This window comes from Aspergillus heteromorphus, assembly GCF_003184545.1.
Source record: "Aspergillus heteromorphus CBS 117.55 chromosome Unknown BO70scaffold_16, whole genome shotgun sequence".
Lineage (NCBI taxonomy): Eukaryota > Fungi > Ascomycota > Eurotiomycetes > Eurotiales > Aspergillaceae > Aspergillus > Aspergillus heteromorphus.
Genome location: NW_020290421.1, coordinates 19,268 through 36,688, shown reverse-complemented (window position 1 = coordinate 36,688; position 17,421 = coordinate 19,268). Strand labels below are relative to the sequence as shown.

The window sequence follows — 17,421 nt, the reverse complement described above, 5'->3', positions numbered from 1 at the left end:
CATGGCACCCAGCGAAGCAGCAGGATTGAATCCATCCTCGCGAACGCGACAGCACATCAGAGCCGCGTGTGATGAGTGCCGACGGCGTAAGCTGCGGTGCGACGGACAACAGCCTCGATGCGGGGGCTGTCAAGTCTCCGGGCTGGGGTGTGAAGTAACGCAGCGCGGGACCCGCGGTCCGAAGAAGGGCTACATAAAGGCTTTGCAAAATCGAGTGATGCACCTGGAAGCAATGCTGGAGGGCCGTCTAAATACCCACCCCCAACCACAGGAACACCAGAGCGGCGCGGAACGCAGCAGTGACATCGATATTGTGCAGCCAGCACCCGCTGGGATCTCCGATGCAACGGCCATCGACTACACCCAGTCGTGGATACCACCAGTGACGGCGTCAGTCACTGAAGCCGATATGCTCCAGGTGATGTCGCAAAACTGTGTGCCCGAATTGGGATCCGTGTCCGACTGGTCGCTGGCTTCGACGTTACACTCGAGGTCTGATGCGCCCCTACACATTAAGGACGACGTGCGGGTCGAATTAGACCAGCTCTATTTCGATCGTGTGCATCCATCAATCCCAATCCTCCACCAACGGCGCTACTTGCTGTGGTCCAAGGCCAGGTCTAAAACACCAGCGCGCACCTGCCTGCAGTATGTGATGTGGTCACTGGTAACTTTGCTATCGGCACAGTTTCGGGATCTGACAGAGCCGCTCTACCGCAAGGCAAAGCGCATGTTGGACTCTCACGCTCTAGAAGAAGAGGAGCAGTGTGGTAGTGAAACGGAACTAGCGCAGACATGGGTACTTATCGCAATGTGCGAGTCGATGCGCACCCACCACCGGCAGGCCTGGATGAGCGCTGGCCAGGCATTTCGCTTGGTACAGGCTATGCGCTTCCACGAGATCGATCGTCCCAGAAACAGTAATAGTCACGAGGTTTTGCTGTCCCATGAGAGTAGCGACTTCATTGAGACAGAAGAGAAGCGTCGAGTATTCTGGATGGCCTACTTTCTTGATCATCTTTTCAGCATGCGCAGCGACTGGCCTATCACTTTAAACGAGCACGTGGTAAGATACTCAATCCTTATAGAGGCACTCGGATAGCGTGGGTTGCAGACTGATGCAACTGCTTGACAACCACAGATCTGTACTCGTCTACCGATCCCGGATCGGGAGTTTCAGAGCGGCCAGCACGTCCTGGGGGACTTCCTGTCTGAAGCTATGACCGAATCGACCCCGAAGCTCCGGTCTCCGTTCACCGAGTGTCTCATCCTGGCCACCCTTTGCGGACGCAGTCTGCTGCGAAGCCAGCAGTACAATGTGTCCAAGGCCTACGGCGACATGACGTCAGATTGGCCGGACCAGCACTGGTGGCTGGACAACATCCTTACAGCCCGGCTTGAGGTTTTGTCACAGTGTTATCCTCCACCTGATGAGATCTCCGACCCACTACTTTTGTTTGCCAATGTTCTCGCACAGACCACCATTATATACTACTGCAAGGACATGATGGCGCCGGAACCCATGTCCGCTGTCCACTCACCAGAAAATGCCAAGGTTATGGAGTGTCAGCACCGGGCCTTAGCTGCCACCGCAGCCATCGTCCGTCTGACTAAAGTGCTCTGCGAGTTGCACTTTTCCAAGGCGAGCCGAACCTACAGATCTCTCGTGGTTATCTGCTAACCGATCCGATTTATGCAGATCCATCCGCTGATGCCCATTCCGCTGTTGGTTTGTGCTGAGTTCCTCTATGATCACTGTTCCAGTGACGAGGCTTTCCGTTTGCACATCGCAGAACTCATGCACACCTTTGGTCAGCTGAAGAATGTCAATAACCATGAACAGAGCTACTTGGATTTGATACCGCGATCGTGCCTTTCTAAAACCGCTAACTTGCTAAACAGTCCTGCTGTGTCATGATACTCGCTAAAGATGACAATGCGGAGTTGGTGAGATGAGTGGAACTACTGTCTGTTGCTCTCGTTTGAAGAAAACTATAAATGTATAAAAGCATATCACTTCGCGCAGTCTGCAGATGGAACGCATTTCGGTGACTTATTTGACTCGGGCTTTTCTTACTAGGGGCTTCTGGGCATAATTTCATCAACCATATAAATGTAAGTAAATACAACATTATGTTCTCGGTATAAATTCTTCAAACGCGTACCTGTAGCTACAATCAATAAATCGTAGCAAGGTATTGGATATGAAAGTTAGGAAAGTACTACTTACGGAGTAACTGCGTTTCTCACCATTTTGTGTAGCAGAATATATTCATTCCGCCCTCTAGCCCTAGCCTAGTACTGATCAGAGAGAGGCAGAAAGGAGAGGGAAAGGCAACTCAGCAGCCCAAGAATGAACAACTTCAAGTTCCGGTGAAAGAAGATGGAGATGATCAACTCATAAAATTCACAATTTCAGATCCCCTGGTGCAAAAGCAACCCCCTCATGAAAGAACCGAGGCAGCGTTCAGATACGAAGCAAACAATTATCCCAAACATTGGTTTCATAGCAATGATCCTCTGATAGCTCAGCTTTTTCAAAGAAAACCTTGGTTATTACATCCCGGGAAATGTCAGCCTGCTGTTCTTAGCCCCTGGCTTTGAAGCTTATCTATGTATATTGATGGTGACTGTAGAGAGCATGCTACAGAAGCACCATATAGTAGTTTTGATTGAAGCCAGCCCTGAACCTTATAACATGCCTTAACTGCCATATATACAACCTCAAACAAAGCTTCATGGACTTCATTATCTCAAATTCAGTTGACTTCTCATACAGCTGTTTCTATAGGTCTGTCAGGAGTCATACCCCAGCAGTAATACCTATCACCCTCCCAGTAGAATCAAACAATCAGTACAAACACCACATCTGGCTATTCACTTGAATGCAATTCACTTGCACTTCCTTCTGCTGCCTGGTCTCCTCCCCTGTCCCCCCTCCCATCTTCTCCTTCCCTCTCCTCTCCATCTTCTTCCTCCTCTCCCTCCTCTCCTAAATTCGAAACCCGTACAGCTACTCGATCTTCGGTTCTCGATTTGAAGACTCAAGTCTTCAGCTGTGCTCAAAATCTGTCAAGATACATCGATCCTGCACTGGATACAAGAAACATTCTCTTTTGTAGCTACAAGCTCACGCATCTCGACCGTTGATCTCGTCAAGGTGAGACGCGTCTCTGTCAACAAGCATGTTTCGTCGGAAGCAGTCTAACACGATTGCCAGAATTGACATCTCGGATATCATACTCTCCTTCTCATAACTTTCTACCTTGAGATCTACTCTGTTGCTTTTAGCACCTCTGTCCTGACGATCAGGGTTATCATTTCGAATATCACAACTCGTGATAAATCTCTACTTTTGACATTTACTGTCTGTGCCCGTGGCACTCAATCACATCCTGACGGCCAGGATACACACATATCGAACACTCTCCCCTTCTCTACCTTTGACAACTTGTCTCTCTGTTGCCGTTGGCCATCTTGTCCTGTCGATCAGGGTTAACATTTCGAGTATCACAACCTGTGATAAACCTCTATCTTCGACATCCTGTCTCTGTATCCTGACGATCAGGGCACACACACACACACACACACACACACACGCATTAATCATCCTCTTCTCTCTTTATACCTCTCCACTGTCGACATCTTGTCTCTGTTGCCTTTGGCACTGATATCCTGGTGACCAGGATATACATACTGAACATCCTCATACTCTTCTCTCTTCACATCTCTCTACTTTCCACATCTCACCTCTGTTGCCTTTGGCACCTGTCCTGACGATCAGGGTTAGCATTTCGACCATCACCCCGACCATCCATCTCTCTGACACATCTTCTCTCCATTTGTGAAGACTTCTGGTCTTCATCTCTCCTTCCTATACACTCTCTGCTCCCAGCACGATTTTAGATCTGCTGTAAAGAGCACCCACTTTCCGTTCTCAAGAACATCGACTCTCTCACGAACATATTCCCCCCATTTTCAATCCCATCTCCTGTCCATTCTCCAGACCATCTACCCTCTTCCCTCAAGCGAATTTGTCTCCGTCTCGAAAAGCAACTTCCTGTTGTGAAGAACATCATCTCTCGACCCCAAGTACATCGACTCTGTTACCCAAGAATATCCCTTTCTGTTCCCCAGACCATCTACTGTTCCGTCACTGAACATTGTCCCCCTTTCCGAGCACATCTATCTCCACTCCATTTGTCAACTATCTACTTAATTCCCGAGAATATCTCCCTCCTGTCTGTAACGCAACTCGCGACGGTGAAGAAAACCGTCTCTATTCCCAAGCACATCTACTCTCTGTTTCACATCTACTCTTCTGCACCAGCTACCTCATCATCACCTCCCTTTCAGATACACATCCTTTCTGTTCTCAGAGAACAGTTACCTTCAAATCCCCGGCCCATCGATTTTCTGTTGTCAAAAACATCCACCGTCGAGGCCTTTTCTTTCTGCTCTCAAGACCGTCTTGAAGAGCAACCGTCGTTCCAAAAACATCGACCATCGATTCTCAAAAGAATCATCCACCGTCCCGACCATCCTCTCCCCGTTGCCAATACACCTGCATCGAAATGGCGCTCAAGCATGCAACCAAAACTGTGAGCGAACCACCCAACCCCAAGAAACGGGGACGGCCCGCCAAGGGCGCCGCCTCGGCGGCCGCGAAGACCACCACCACCCGCAAGCGCGCGGCCGACACCCCAGTGGAACCTAACACCTCCAAGAAGAGGGCCCGGACCTCCACCACTGCTGGGGTGTCGCCCAACACCACCCAACCGCAAGTCAATACGCGGAAGCGCGCCGCCGAGGCGGCACTCGAAAAAGAGGAAGAAGAAGAAGAAGCTCGCCCGATCAAGCGAGCCCGGGCGGGGGCCACCGCCCAGGCCAAGAAGAAGGAGGCTGGGGCCGTCAAGGGCCGGACCAGACCCCTCGCTGGTATGAAGACCCTCCCACCAGACTCAGCCAGCGATACCAGCGAGGGGGAGGTCCGAATGACGGCCCCCAGCCACGAGGGGAAGCTGGAGTGGCGACAGAAGAAGGAACAGGCGATTGTGCCCCCCCGCCAGGAAACGCCCCCACCAACATCAACACCAACACCATCACCGACACCCCTCAAGAGCATCCTCAAGAAAGAGGAGCCCGTCCCGGAGGAGCCGCCGCTGTACACCGACGAGTTTTTCGCGGATATCGCCGCGTCCATCGCGCGGTCTTTCCCCTTGGTCGAGTTCGCTGCTGCCCATAAATGCAGCATAAACCAGGTGGCTCAGGCCATCGGCGCCACCATCATCGCGCCCCTGACCGACACCAGCTTCTGCTGGCATGAAGACCCCGACATCACAATCGCGACCTTCGGTCAGCACATGATGGACACCTGGGCGGAACACTGCAAGCGCACCCTCGCGCTGCAGCGTGCCGCCGAGAAGGAGGAGTCCGGGGACACGCCTGCTGTTCCCCCTCCGGCCGATTCCGACTCGGACTCCAGCGCGAGTTCGTCCTCGGCTCCTCCTTCTCCCCCCGCCGCTCCTCTCCCGTCCTCAGGGCCCGGTAAGCCCAAGAAGCAGGTAAGATTCGACTTGCCCTGAGGCTCCGGGGGAGAGAGGGGTGGGGGTGGGGATGGGGGTGTCCATCGATTGTGGTGTTGGGGGTCTCTGTGTTTGTGTCGGTCCGGGGGCCGGTGGGATGAAGCTGATGGCTTGGGTTGCTTGGGTTTGTGTTGTATTTTGGAGCGGCGGCGGGCTCGATCGGGGGATGGCTCTTCCGGGGCGGGAGGGGCTTGGCGGGGGAGGCACAATCGCTTGTGTACAGGACAGGACAATGGGATTGACACATGGTTGTCGGACGGGGCAGCATTCCTATTGGATGTCGGGCGGAGACGGTCGAAATATATGCTTTGGGTTCATGTATTTGGCGGGTTACAAATGGCGTTCTGGTGTTGGTTGGGACTTGATGACAGTGGTGATGATGATGATGATACTCTGATAATTATCTGAATTATTTTATATATAACTTTATGTATATCTTATTTCTGCCTGATTCTATATCTAGTATATAGCCCAGCTGCTTGCGCAGCAGTATTATAGAATCAGATCTGCATTGCTTCATCATTCTAGAGTTGATAGGATTCTAGGGGTCCGCAGGTAACTGCGGGTAATATTAGTCTTTTGGCTCAGTGGCAACAACTCCCCTAGGTTGCTGTCTTACAAATACTGTAGTAATTAGTAAATCAGATTTATAATTATTAATTTTAATAATCTAGGTAATATTAATAGCTAGTAATATAAGATAATAAAAATCTAATTTCATAATACTACTATATAAGCAGATAGACTATGTGGATATAGAATTAAATAAAAATAAGATATGTATAATATAATACAGAAGTAGCCAAGAGATAGAATTAACAGGCCAAGATTGGGTCAACACTCAACAGAACATCTAAATCCTAGGTCACCACCGGGCCAAGGCCTTGTTCCAACCAATATGGTTGGAGCGGGTTGGTTTCGGGGATTTACCTACGTGGAACGCGTCTGGATTGGTCCACGCCGTGTCATGTATCTCGTTGGTCGCTGCAGGGGAAATCACCCATATTGCAGGATGCATACATGAGGAATGGATGACAGTCGGGGATTGATTGATTGACTGATTGTGATTGATCGTGTCGTGTCGTAGATCTGCAGTTTACACTGTAGGATGGGTCCATGCTTGACATGGCTTGTGGGTTGTACTTTGTAGTAGGAGAGGATGTAACAGTACGACTGTAATGCGAGGGCGGTTCTTTGGAGTTCTACAGTGTGGTCCACCGGAGAACTGGGCAGGGAAGAGAAGAACCACCGCGTGGAGTCGCGATGACGGGAGCGAGGCGGATCTGACCAGATACATGTTGGCAAGTGGAGCTGGGGCTCGAGGCACGGTCGGAGGGCTGACTAATGGGGATGGAGGTAACTAGTTAGTTAACTATATCATTCATGTCATGAAGTGTGATATTATGTATCTATACAGAAAGGACTACGGTGATCAGAGGTATAGAGTGACCATTAAAGCTAATTGAAGAGTGGGGATGGCATTGAGGGGGAGACCACCGGTGGGAACGGTAACTACTTGTGTCTTGTACTCAGTACTCCGTACTCTGAGGGGAAAGCTCAGTGAGTCAGGCCAACGCGAGCGGTGATGTCAGATCCCCTGCGACGGCTCCAGCAGCTCCATCGCGCCTAAACTGCAGCAGGGAAGGTGCCTGAAGACCGCCCAGACCGCCGGACGGAAAGTCCACGTCGCTGCTCCCCCAACCGGGCTTAGCCCCGTACCGGGAGTGTATTGCTGCCGTACGGCCCTGTATCTGGACGTATTTCCAGGCATCTCCAGGCACCAAGGCCGAGATCCAGGCATTTTCAGGCACCAGTCACCCCCCCCAGGCATCTTCAGGCGCGCACATGCCCCGTTCGGCTTAGGCGCGCCACCGCCCTCGCTGCCTGCCCTTTTTCTCTCACCTTCTCCTTTCCCCCCCATCGACCTCATCCTTCCTCCCAAGGCAAATCTTCATCGTCTCCAACCCAGATTTCCCCCGTCAACTCACGTATCTAGGGCACCAAGCTACCCTTTTCCTCCCCATCTCCCCCCCCTCTTCAAGCTCTCTTCCCAACCCACCCACGTTTCAAGGAAACTTCAATACTACAGGCAGCCTTAAGCTCCCCTGAGTCCTTGTCTCAACACACCGGTCAAGACCTCCGCGCGCAACCACCCCGTTCAATTCTCTTCAAGCTCGACCCGTTGTGTCCTCAGCCATCAAGATGTCTACTGCCGTCGAAAACACCGCCGACGCCGTCGCCGCCAACCCCGCCACCACCGCCCCCGAGGCTACCAACGGCACTGCTCCCGCCCCTGCGCAGTCCACCGATGCTGCCGCGGCCAGTGCTGATGAGGGACGTCGGTTGTACATTGGGAACCTCGCGTACGCGACCACTGAGGGGGAGCTCAAGGAGTTCTTCACGAACTACACCATGTAAGTGCTGGCTGGCTTGCTTCTTTCCCTGTCTTCCACCTGGCCTTTTCTCCAGATCCCCCCTCACCGGCGGGTCTAAGCTTGGTTGGGCGGGTGTTAGTGGCCCAGCGCCGCTCAGCGCCAAACTCCCAATTCCCGAGCTGCAATCCCAACCACAGCCGAACGGCGACAGTGAGATTGCGGCAGGGAACCTGAGCTTCCCACCACTTGAATTTTAGGCTGTTTATTTCGATTCTGTCTGGCAATGGAAGCCGTGCTGATGATTGTTCGAATCTAGCGAGAGCGTCTCCATCCCCGTGAACCCCCGCACCAACCGCCCCGTTGGCTACGCCTTCGTGGACCTCGCTACTGCCCAGGAGGCTACCGGTGCTATCGAGGAGCTGTCCGGAAAGGAAATCCTCCAGCGTAAGGTCTCCGTCCAGCTCGCTCGCAAGCCCGAGCCGGCCGAGGCTAAGGCCGAGGGAACTGCAAGTGGCGGTGAGGGTGCTAGCGGCAACGAGGGCCGCAAGAGAGCCGGTGGTCGTGGCCGTGGCCGCGGTCGCGCTCGTGGTCGTGGAGGCCGCCTTCCCCGCGGAGGTCGCTCTGTAAGTCCCTCGCTCTTTCCGCTTCTGACCCAGACTAACGTGACGCAGCAGGCCCCGGCTCAGAACGGCCAGGAGACCGCTGAGCCCACCGAGGTTTCCGGGGAGGCTGCTCCTCTGGCTGAGGTTACCGACCAGAACGAGACCGTTGCTACCAGCGAGTCCGGCAAGCAGGCCGGCAAGCCCCGTGCCCCCCGCCCCCAGAAGCAGCGCGGTCCCCCCGAGGACGGTATCCCCTCCAAGACCAAGGTCATGGTGGCCAACCTGCCCTACGATCTCAGCGAGGACAAGGTACGGCCCTGGAATTTCTCATTTGGCGATGTCAGTCGAATGCTAACCCCCTCCAGCTCAAGGAGATCTTCGTCGACTACGAGCCCATTTCCGCCAAGATTGCCCTGCGCCCCATCCCCCGCTTCATGATCAAGAAGCTCCAGGCCCGTAATGAGCGCCGCAAGGGCCGCGGTTTTGGATTCGTCACCCTCGGCTCCGAGGAGCTCCAGGAGAAGGCGGTCAACGAGATGAACGGCAAGGAGATCGAGGGCCGCGAGATCGCCGTTAAGGTGGCCATCGACAGCCCCGGCAAGGAGGACGACATCGTCGTGGCGGCCGAGAAGACCGAGGAGGAGGCGACCGAGGTGCCGGCGCAGGAGAACGCCGCCCCGGCCGCGGCCTAAACGACAAGCACGTTCCCCACTTGAACGCATGAATGCCCCGTGGAAACTCGGGGACTTACCGGAAGGAGGAGGCGAAGTCGGGACCCGTCACATGGATGGTTTTTTTCATAGTGGGCGTCGTCGGGAGGCCATTGTTTCCGTTTTGGGGGAGAACGGTGCAACAGCAGCAAGGAAAAGTTGCAGCGCGTCACAGCCTTTACTATTCTTCCTGTTTGATATGGTCCTAGGGCGGGGGGGGTTGCTTTTTTCCTATGTCTTGTCTGCGGATTCCCGACAGGGCTCCGTGCGGGGAGATGAAAATGCCGTAATGTGTTGTTTGACGGAACCTCACCTTTGCTCACGAATCTTGCCATTCTGCCACACTGTATCTTAGCCTCTATTTATTTAGCTTATGAGTAGCCGCAAGGCTGGCCTTGTAGTGACGGTGTTTTGTCTGTGTGTAGTTTTGTTTCTGGCTGATCATTTTGATTGATTATGTAGATGCTGTATACTACTGTGCAGTCAATCTGACAGCATGGACCGACCGGTTTCGGGTGCTGCAGGGAGCTAACTTGCTCCACTGAGCTGGACCATGGGACCATGTACTTACGTGGTGGACATGGCGTGTACACAGTAGACAGGAGGCGCCGTTGGGCACTGACGCTTTAGCCGCAGATCCCCGGTCTTTTGTTGTGCGTGGGCTATTTACAGAGTACAGTACTTCTAACTGTTACTATGTAGTCGCAGTTAGGCGCCAACTCAGCCGAGTGGATCGATTTGGCCGCGGGTTTCATCTGCGGGTGGAGGCCGACCCGTCGAGTCCAGCCCATCGCATCTGCCATCCATCCGCCATCCATCCGCCATCCTCTTCTTCTGCTCCCCTACCATCCCCTCACCCCAGGAGCCGGGAGCAATTGCACACCATCCTCATCGCGACCCCCCGTCCCGTGCTCCCAGCCCATCCCAACAACCCCTCACCCATCACCATGTCCCGCATGTGGGAAGTTGATCCGGAGACAAAGGCCAAGGTATGCTGCCGCGCCACCCCCTTCAACCCCTCCCTGCTCCTGCTCCTGCTCCTGCTCCTACTCCTGCTCTTGCTCTTCCTGCTCCCCGCACGGCTATCTGGCTGGTTGTTTAGGCGTGCGACTGATCGTCCCGGACTTCTGTCCATCTCTAGCTCCTCCTCTACTCCAAGACCAATGGAAACGACAAGTGTTGCGACTGCGGCGCGCCGTCGCCTCAATGGGTATGCCCCTCCCGATCCGCCTCGCACCCTCGCAATAACCCTCCTCGCAACGATCCCCTCCCAATAACACCACCTCCGCGATATCACCGCTAACACCATCTCCATGCCAGGCGTCCCCCAAATTCGGAACCTTCATCTGCCTCAACTGCGCCGGCACCCACCGCGGCCTAGGCGTGCACATCTCCTTCGTCCGCTCCATCACCATGGACGCCTTCAAGACCTCTGAAATCCTGCGCATGGAAAACGGCGGCAACGAGCCGTGGATCTCCTTCTTCGACGCCCACCCCATCACCCAGTCCGAGGGCCGCACCTTCGAGGACTCCACCATCAAGGAGCGCTACGAAGGCGAGGTCGGCGAGGAATGGAAAGAGAGACTCGCCGCCAAGGCCGAAGGCAGAGAGTACGTCCCCGGACAAAGCCCCCCACAACCCCAGCAGCCGAAGAAGAAGCCCGCCGTGGACCCGTCATCACGGTCAAGCACGCCCCTCGCCGCCGCCGGCGGACGGGGCTCGCCCGCGTCCCACGACGGCGTGTATTTGACCAAGAAGGAGCGCAACGAGGCGTACTTCGCTCGATTGGGCGGCGAGAACTCCTCGCGCTCGGAATCCCTGCCCCCGTCGCAGGGTGGGAAGTTCACCGGCTTCGGCGGCGGCATGCCTGCGGCCCCTGCGTCCAAGTCGTCTTCCTCCAGCGGCGGCGCGATCCCCGGCTTCGACGACTTCCAGAAAGACCCCATGGCTGCGCTGACCAAGGGCTTTGGATGGTTCACCAACACAGTTGGAAAGGGCGCCAAGACCGTTAACGATTCGTATATTCAGCCTACCGCGAAGACGGTATGTTCCCCTTCCCCTCCACAGATTCCAACAACCACCCAAGCTAACCAAATCACCACTTACAGATAGCGGAATCCGACTTCGCCGCCCAAGCCCGTCTCCAGGCCGCCCAACTCGGCCAGAACATGGGCCAGGGTGTCCGCGGCGCAGCGGACCATTTCACCCGGTTCGTAGAAGGACCCGACGAGGCGGCGGCTGCAGCCGCGGCGCGACGCGGACGGGCCGCCGAGCCCGCCCCCGAACGGAAAGATTTCTGGGACTCGTTTTCCTCCCTCGCGGGGGAGGATAGTCATCGGCGGAACGCCTCGCGGTCGAGCGCCATCGGCACAGCGGCAATGAAGCCCGGACCGGGCACTTCGGCAGCGTCTCCCGCTGCGGCGGCGGCGGGATCAGGGTCGGGGGCGTCTGCGAGGAGAACGTCAGCTGCGGCGGCGGCGGGGAGGAAGGATTTGGATGAGGGGGGGTGGGGGGAGGAGTGGTGATTCGAGTACTACTATTGGGTTATATCACCATCACCACTACGACCTGCTATGTAGTGTGTAGTGTGGTCCCCGCTAGGTGGGTAGGGGTATGGTATGGTTTGGCTTGGTTGGTTTATAGAACTTGTCATGGTTTCGCGGTTGGGGTAGATATACTGTACCTTGTCTGTCGGGTATATTTTCTGTGGTGCGGCGAGAAACAAGGTACTTTCTTGCTTGGTTGGAGCCAGCCCATTCGGTTGTTTGTGGATATTCGTGCATCGTGTGTGCCTGTTTCGGGCTGGAGTGTTGGTGTTGATGTTGTCGTTGTTGTTGTTGCATGGCCTGTGCGTATACAATTTTGGGATTTTCAATTTTTGGTACGCGGGTGTAGATTGTAGTCTGTATCATGTTTTTGGAGGCGTGGAATAGTATAGGAGACTGATGGATAGAGGCTACTAGGCTACTAGGCTACTATCTCCGTATTGCCTGCCGTCTCTGGGTAGGGTGTCTCCGTTTGAATTCTTTGTTCGGGGGATAAAGAAGACTAAATATCATCTACCATCTACCATCTATCTACCTACGCTGTACCGTACTAGGTATGAGTTACGAGATCGAACGGATGAATCGGTACAAATAAAGAGAAATTTAAAATCAAGTCTAGTAGTGAAATGTCCGAGATATATGTAGTATATATATATATATATATATATACTATATGAAAAGTCACCGAATCAGACGGGCACCAAACCCGACGGAATAGCACGGGACATCGAGTGAGTGACACAGAAAGGCCATCAAAGATCAACGCTTGCCATGACCAAGGCCAGAGCCTCAGCTTTGGAGGCACTCACGTCCCCGACGAGATTGCGATCCTGCAGGGTGAGGGTGAGCTGGTCATGAGTGAGGGTCCGATTGATGAAGGGACCAGGGGACGAGACGACAAGATCTGTCAAGCGGCGTTGCAGGTCCGCGACCTCGGGGTCAAGCGGGATGGTGGGAGGGGGGGGAAGCTGCCCGATGCCGTTGAGGATGACGTACAGGATGAGGAAGTAATGGTCGACGAGGTGCGGGAGGGAGCGAGCGACTCTCCAGAAGGCGACGAACTGACGGAAGGGGCCGTCGGAAATGCGGTCGAATTCCAGGTTCGGGTTGTTGGCGTCCTCCAGAACATCCATCCACTCTTGCAGGTGGCGCTTCCACCAGAGATCCGTGTGCTGGCCGACAATGTCGCGGGCGCGCATCAGGAGGAGGCCCTCGAGGTATCGGGCAGGATGGAGCATCTTCACCGGGTAGTCCTTCGGTGACTGGGGGCCTCGCGCGTAGGAGAGCCCCGGATTGCTGTCGGGGAGGGCTTCGGAGGTCAGCGTGTAGTATGTGTCTGTGGTTCGGGGGAGCCCCACGGGGGGCCGGGGAAACGTCCAGAATAGCCGCGACTTCCGGTACAGAAAGACCCCGTGCGTCATGTGTTTGCTCGGGTTCGTCGGGTATTCGCTGTCGGTGTGGAAGTGGTAGTCGGGATGGGGGTGGTGTCGCTCGGGCGAGAAAACCGTACACGCGCTCCGGTCCAGTGGGCAGGCCGCGAAGTCGGCTTGCGTTAGGGCTTCGGCGGCAATGGCGATGTCTTCATCGGGGATGACCCATCCAGAGAACTGGGAGTTGTTAGTTGGCTTTCTGTTCGGGGGGGGGAGGTCTTACTTCGACTATGCATGGGCTTCCAAGGGTGGATAGCGCTGACTGTCCCCAGATGAAGGCGGGGACTCCGGCCTCGGAGAAAAGACGAGACACGTAGGAGTCCAGCTTAGGGACGAGGTGGGTGGGGAAGGAAACAAGGGCCATGTTGGACTAGATGCTGCACCAGATGTTGGACTAGATGCTGAACCAGATGGCTAAATCAGCAAAGCTCCCGAATCCCGAATGCCGTTGCAGGTCCTGGTACTACATCCTCCTCCATCATCGGGGTCAAGATGGACTTATATATATACCCCAGTTGTCCATTAAGTTCCCATGGTCGGTCGACTGCCTCCGTTCGAGTTGACTGTGCGGAGAGCGCCTCTCCTCCTGCTGCACCACCGGTTGTAGACCAAGAAACTACCATCGGATGGCCTCGACAGGGACACAAACCAGGAGAGTTGCGACTGGGGGTGCCGAAAGTCGAGAGTTGGCTGGAGCTGGAGAACAGAGGAGGGAGTCGACTACGGTGAGGTCCGAGTGGGTGAATGAGTATACGGACATATCCTCCCGACAAAGGACAAAGGAAAGACAAGACAAAGCATATCATGTCCTGACAAGGCATTGTAATAGGAGGCTCTATCGGTCCTGACACATGGTGGATGAATAAAAAGGGAAGAAGAGGGAAGAAAAGGTAATCCGCTGACTGCTCTCATCAAGTTCCCTTCAGGGCAAATCTACCTCGCTATCCATCGCCAACCACACCCACACATGCACTAAAAAGAAATGTATATCATCTACAACCCCACCCAAAACCTCGTCTTCTCCACCGTGAAACCCTCTCTCAGCTCCCCCTCCCCCGTCCCCGTAACCAATACCTGATACTCGCCCTTCTCCGACGCCCACTTCCCGCGCCGCTCATCCCACCAACTGGTCGCGAGCTTCTTCTCCACCACCACCTGCACCCGTTTCGCCTCCCCGGGGTCAAGGAACACCTTCGTGAAGCCCTTCAGCTCGCGCACGGGCCGGTTGACCCCCGTCACGGGGGGCATGACCCACAGCTGCACGGTCTCCGCGCCGGGGAGAGAGCCCGTGTTGGTGACGGTGAGGGAAGCGGTGATGGGCTCGCCGTCCGCGAGGGTGGCGAGTTCCGGGACGGTGGAGAGGGAGAGATCGGACCGGGAGAACGAGGTGTAGGAGAGACCGTGGCCAAAGGGGAAGAGAGGCGGGCGGGCCAGCTTCTCGTAGTACCGGTATCCGACGTAGACGTCTTCGCCGTACAGCACGCGGCCGCGCTCGGACCGGAAGTTCAGATAGCTGGGGTTGTCCTGCAGACGGACGGGGAAGGAGAGCGGGAGCTTGGCGGAGGGATTGACGTCGCCGTAGAGGATGTCGGCGAGGCCGTTGCCGCATTCATTGCCGCCGAACCAGGCGTGCAGCAGGGCTTTGGCCTTGCCGATCCACGGCATGGAGACGGGGGTGCCGCTTTGGATGACGACGACGGAGTTGGGGTTGGCGTCGAGGACGCGCGAGATCATCTCGTCGCTGCCCGGGGGCAGGTCCATGTGCTCGCGGTCGCAGCCTTCTGTTTCCCATTCGCTGGTGAGGCCGGCGACGATGACGACCTGGGAGGCGGCCGAGGCCTGGGAGACGGCGTGCGCGATGAGATCCTCCTGGCTGAGTTGGCGGGTCGCGCCGAAGCGGAATCCCCCAGGCCCGAAGATCACGATGCCCCGTGTGTCCAGGTCGGAGGTCGGCGCGCTGCCGAATTCCAGCACCACCTTGTACGTCTGGCCGGCGTTGAGGTGCCTGGAGCCGCGCTCTTCGATGGTCGCGCTGCCAAAGAACGCGCTGCCTTGCCGCTGGTTCTTGGTGTTGTCGACCACCACTTCGTCGTCGATGAGGAGCTTGCCCGTGCCGACCACCGTCACCCCGAAGTCGTAGATGCCGGATTCTTCGGGCGTGAAGTAGCCTTCCATGTCGACGTAGAAGGTCAGGGACTTGATCTTCGGGTTGACGTAGTCCATGAGGAAGCCGCTGGAGCGGACCAGGTGGAGTTCGTCGACCAGGGTGCGCTTGGCTTCGGACGGGGCCTCGTTGTAGACCCGGAATCGGAAGCCCGTCTGGCCGTCTTCGGTCTTGAGCAGGGGCCCCAGCAGGGGGAGCTCCTTGTGCGAGTAGACGCCCTGGGCGAAGTGCACGTCGCTGTGGCTCTTGGCCGCGACGCCCTCGAACGGGGAGACGGTGTAGTAGGGGTCCAGGGAGGCGGAGCCGCCGCCGCAGTAGGCGGCGATTTTGGCATTGGGCCCGATGACGAGCGTGGGCCTGTCCTTGCTCAGGGGGAGCAGCTTGTCCTCGTTCTTCATCAGCACCACCGACTCGGCCGCGGCCCGGCGCAGGAGGGCCTGGTCCTGCGGACGGTTGAGCGCCTTCTCCGGCGCATGGGGCGGGATGCCCAGCGGCTCGACCCAGTTGACCAGGTTGAGGATATTGCGGACCCGGTCGTCGAGGACGAACTCGGGGATCTTGTTCGAAGACACGGCATGCGCCAGGGCTGATCCCCGCCAGCGTGTCTTGCCCGGCATCTCCAGATCCAAGCCGGCCGCGATGGCGTCGGAGGTGCTGTAGGTTCCGAACCTGCGCGGGACGTCGGCATGTTTCGTTACTCGACAGGGGGCATCGGATCAACTCACCAGTCGCTCATGATCAGGCCGTCCCACTTCCACTCCCTGCGGAGGATGTCCGTGAGGATCTCCTTGTTCTCACTGACGTGGGTGTCGTTGACCTTGTTGTATGCGGTCATGACACAGGCGGGGGGGCAGATGCGCATGGCCAGCTGGAACGGCAGCAGGTAGATCTCGCGCAGGGCGCGCATGGTGACGATGCTGTTGACGGCCATACGTTCATGCTCCTGGTCATTGCAGACGAAGTGCTTGAGGGTGGCCGCGACGCCCTTCTCCTGGACGCCCCGGCAGAAGTGGCCGGCCAGGGTGCCGGACAGCAGGCCATCCTCGGCGAACGACTCGAAGCCGCGGCCGCCGAGGGGCGAGCGCTGGATGTTGATGGTCGGGCCCAGGATGATGTGGGAGCCCTTGGCGATGGCCTCCTCGCCCATCAGCTGGCCGACCTCGTGCAGCAAGTCGGTGTTCCACGTGGCGCCGAGGGCAGTGGCACAGGGGAAACACGCCGCGGGGATGCCGTTGAAGAAGCGCGTCCCACGCACGCCATTCGGCCCATCTGACATGCGCAGCGCCGGGATGTTCAGGCGCTCCACGCTGGCCGTGTGCCAGAAGTCGACGCCTGGGGGAGGGGGTCAGTGCATGGTGATACCATAACAGATTGGGATGGTACGTACCCGCCGTGAGAGCCACCTTCTCGCCCAGCGTGAGCTCCTCGATGGTTTTGTCCACATCCAGTCGAGTCATGGTGGAAAGATTGGGGGAGGGGAGGGGGAGATGGATTTATAGGGCTGTCGACCGACTGTGACAAGCGAACACAGACTGAAGTGACTCAAGTATAGGGAAACACAGACACAGCGCGGGGGAAGGAGAGAACCATCAGCGCACAGAGCAGATCAACAGTGGTGGGGGGAGGGAGGTGTAGATATATATATATATATATCGAGCAATCTAGGACGCATTCATCCAGGAGGGAGGATGAACAGATGGCAGCTGCGGATTCGGGAATCTCATGGCGAGGCGGGCAGCCAAGCGAGTGGAAGGAAGATGACGAAACAGACTCCACCGAAGATTAGCCGGAGTGGGGGTTTATTTGCTGCGGTGGTGCCGGAGTGTCGGTCCGTACGCCCTAAACAGCCAGAATACAGAATGCATTTCATATTTTAGTTCATGATTGCCATTCGACAGCCATCCAGACAACCTTCATATCAACCACAAATAACACACCAGGAACGGAGGTATAATACAGGCAAATGTCGTGCCCTTGCATATGATGGTCAAAGAAGCTAAATCAGAAGG

The 17,421-nt window shown here is 56.1% G+C and overlaps 8 protein-coding genes across 8 annotated transcripts; 4 read left to right on the top strand and 4 right to left on the bottom strand.

The window, feature by feature from the left end:
- Positions 1 to 127: 127 nt before the first annotated feature.
- BO70DRAFT_362897 (fungal specific transcription factor domain-containing protein) lies at positions 128 to 2,101 on the top strand. The gene is made up of 3 exons (XM_025543436.1): positions 128 to 1,066; positions 1,142 to 1,642; positions 1,700 to 2,101. The coding sequence occupies exons 1-3, from the start codon at positions 233 to 235 to the stop codon at positions 1,916 to 1,918; spliced, it is 1,554 nt and encodes a 517-aa protein (XP_025398340.1). The 5' UTR covers positions 128 to 232; the 3' UTR covers positions 1,919 to 2,101.
- Positions 2,102 to 4,087: 1,986 nt separating this feature from the next.
- On the top strand, positions 4,088 to 5,629 carry BO70DRAFT_362896 (uncharacterized protein). The gene has a single exon (XM_025543435.1). The coding sequence runs from the start codon at positions 4,575 to 4,577 to the stop codon at positions 5,583 to 5,585; it is 1,011 nt and encodes a 336-aa protein (XP_025398339.1). The 5' UTR covers positions 4,088 to 4,574; the 3' UTR covers positions 5,586 to 5,629.
- A 1,887-nt stretch (positions 5,630 to 7,516) lies between these two features.
- BO70DRAFT_362895 (RNA-binding domain-containing protein) lies at positions 7,517 to 9,672 on the top strand. The gene is made up of 4 exons (XM_025543434.1): positions 7,517 to 7,999; positions 8,277 to 8,583; positions 8,632 to 8,871; positions 8,928 to 9,672. Exons 1-4 carry the CDS (start codon positions 7,788 to 7,790, stop codon positions 9,252 to 9,254), a joined length of 1,086 nt encoding a protein of 361 aa, XP_025398338.1. The 5' UTR covers positions 7,517 to 7,787; the 3' UTR covers positions 9,255 to 9,672.
- Positions 9,673 to 9,943: 271 nt separating this feature from the next.
- BO70DRAFT_54587 (uncharacterized protein) lies at positions 9,944 to 10,715 on the bottom strand. Its single transcript, XM_025548531.1, has one exon. It carries the CDS (start codon positions 10,585 to 10,587, stop codon positions 10,126 to 10,128), a length of 462 nt encoding a protein of 153 aa, XP_025398337.1. The 5' UTR covers positions 10,588 to 10,715; the 3' UTR covers positions 9,944 to 10,125.
- BO70DRAFT_54582 (GTPase-activating protein GCS1) lies at positions 10,389 to 11,833 on the top strand. The gene is made up of 2 exons (XM_025548530.1): positions 10,389 to 11,315; positions 11,381 to 11,833. The coding sequence occupies exons 1-2, from the start codon at positions 10,686 to 10,688 to the stop codon at positions 11,795 to 11,797; spliced, it is 1,047 nt and encodes a 348-aa protein (XP_025398336.1). The 5' UTR covers positions 10,389 to 10,685; the 3' UTR covers positions 11,798 to 11,833.
- BO70DRAFT_362894 (uncharacterized protein) lies at positions 11,759 to 12,199 on the bottom strand. Its single transcript, XM_025543433.1, has one exon. The coding sequence runs from the start codon at positions 12,182 to 12,184 to the stop codon at positions 11,870 to 11,872; it is 315 nt and encodes a 104-aa protein (XP_025398335.1). The 5' UTR covers positions 12,185 to 12,199; the 3' UTR covers positions 11,759 to 11,869.
- A 240-nt stretch (positions 12,200 to 12,439) lies between these two features.
- BO70DRAFT_362893 (uncharacterized protein) lies at positions 12,440 to 13,268 on the bottom strand. The gene has a single exon (XM_025543432.1). It carries the CDS (start codon positions 13,237 to 13,239, stop codon positions 12,571 to 12,573), a length of 669 nt encoding a protein of 222 aa, XP_025398334.1. The 5' UTR covers positions 13,240 to 13,268; the 3' UTR covers positions 12,440 to 12,570.
- A 973-nt stretch (positions 13,269 to 14,241) lies between these two features.
- On the bottom strand, positions 14,242 to 16,987 carry BO70DRAFT_338203 (beta-glucosidase H; the record flags this gene model as incomplete). Its single annotated transcript, XM_025541185.1, has 3 exons — positions 16,800 to 16,987; positions 16,138 to 16,744; positions 14,242 to 16,081 (listed from the first exon to the last, which is right to left on the bottom strand). Exons 1-3 carry the CDS (start codon positions 16,867 to 16,869, stop codon positions 14,242 to 14,244), a joined length of 2,517 nt encoding a protein of 838 aa, XP_025398333.1. The 5' UTR covers positions 16,870 to 16,987.
- Between the last annotated feature and the right edge of the window lie 434 nt (positions 16,988 to 17,421).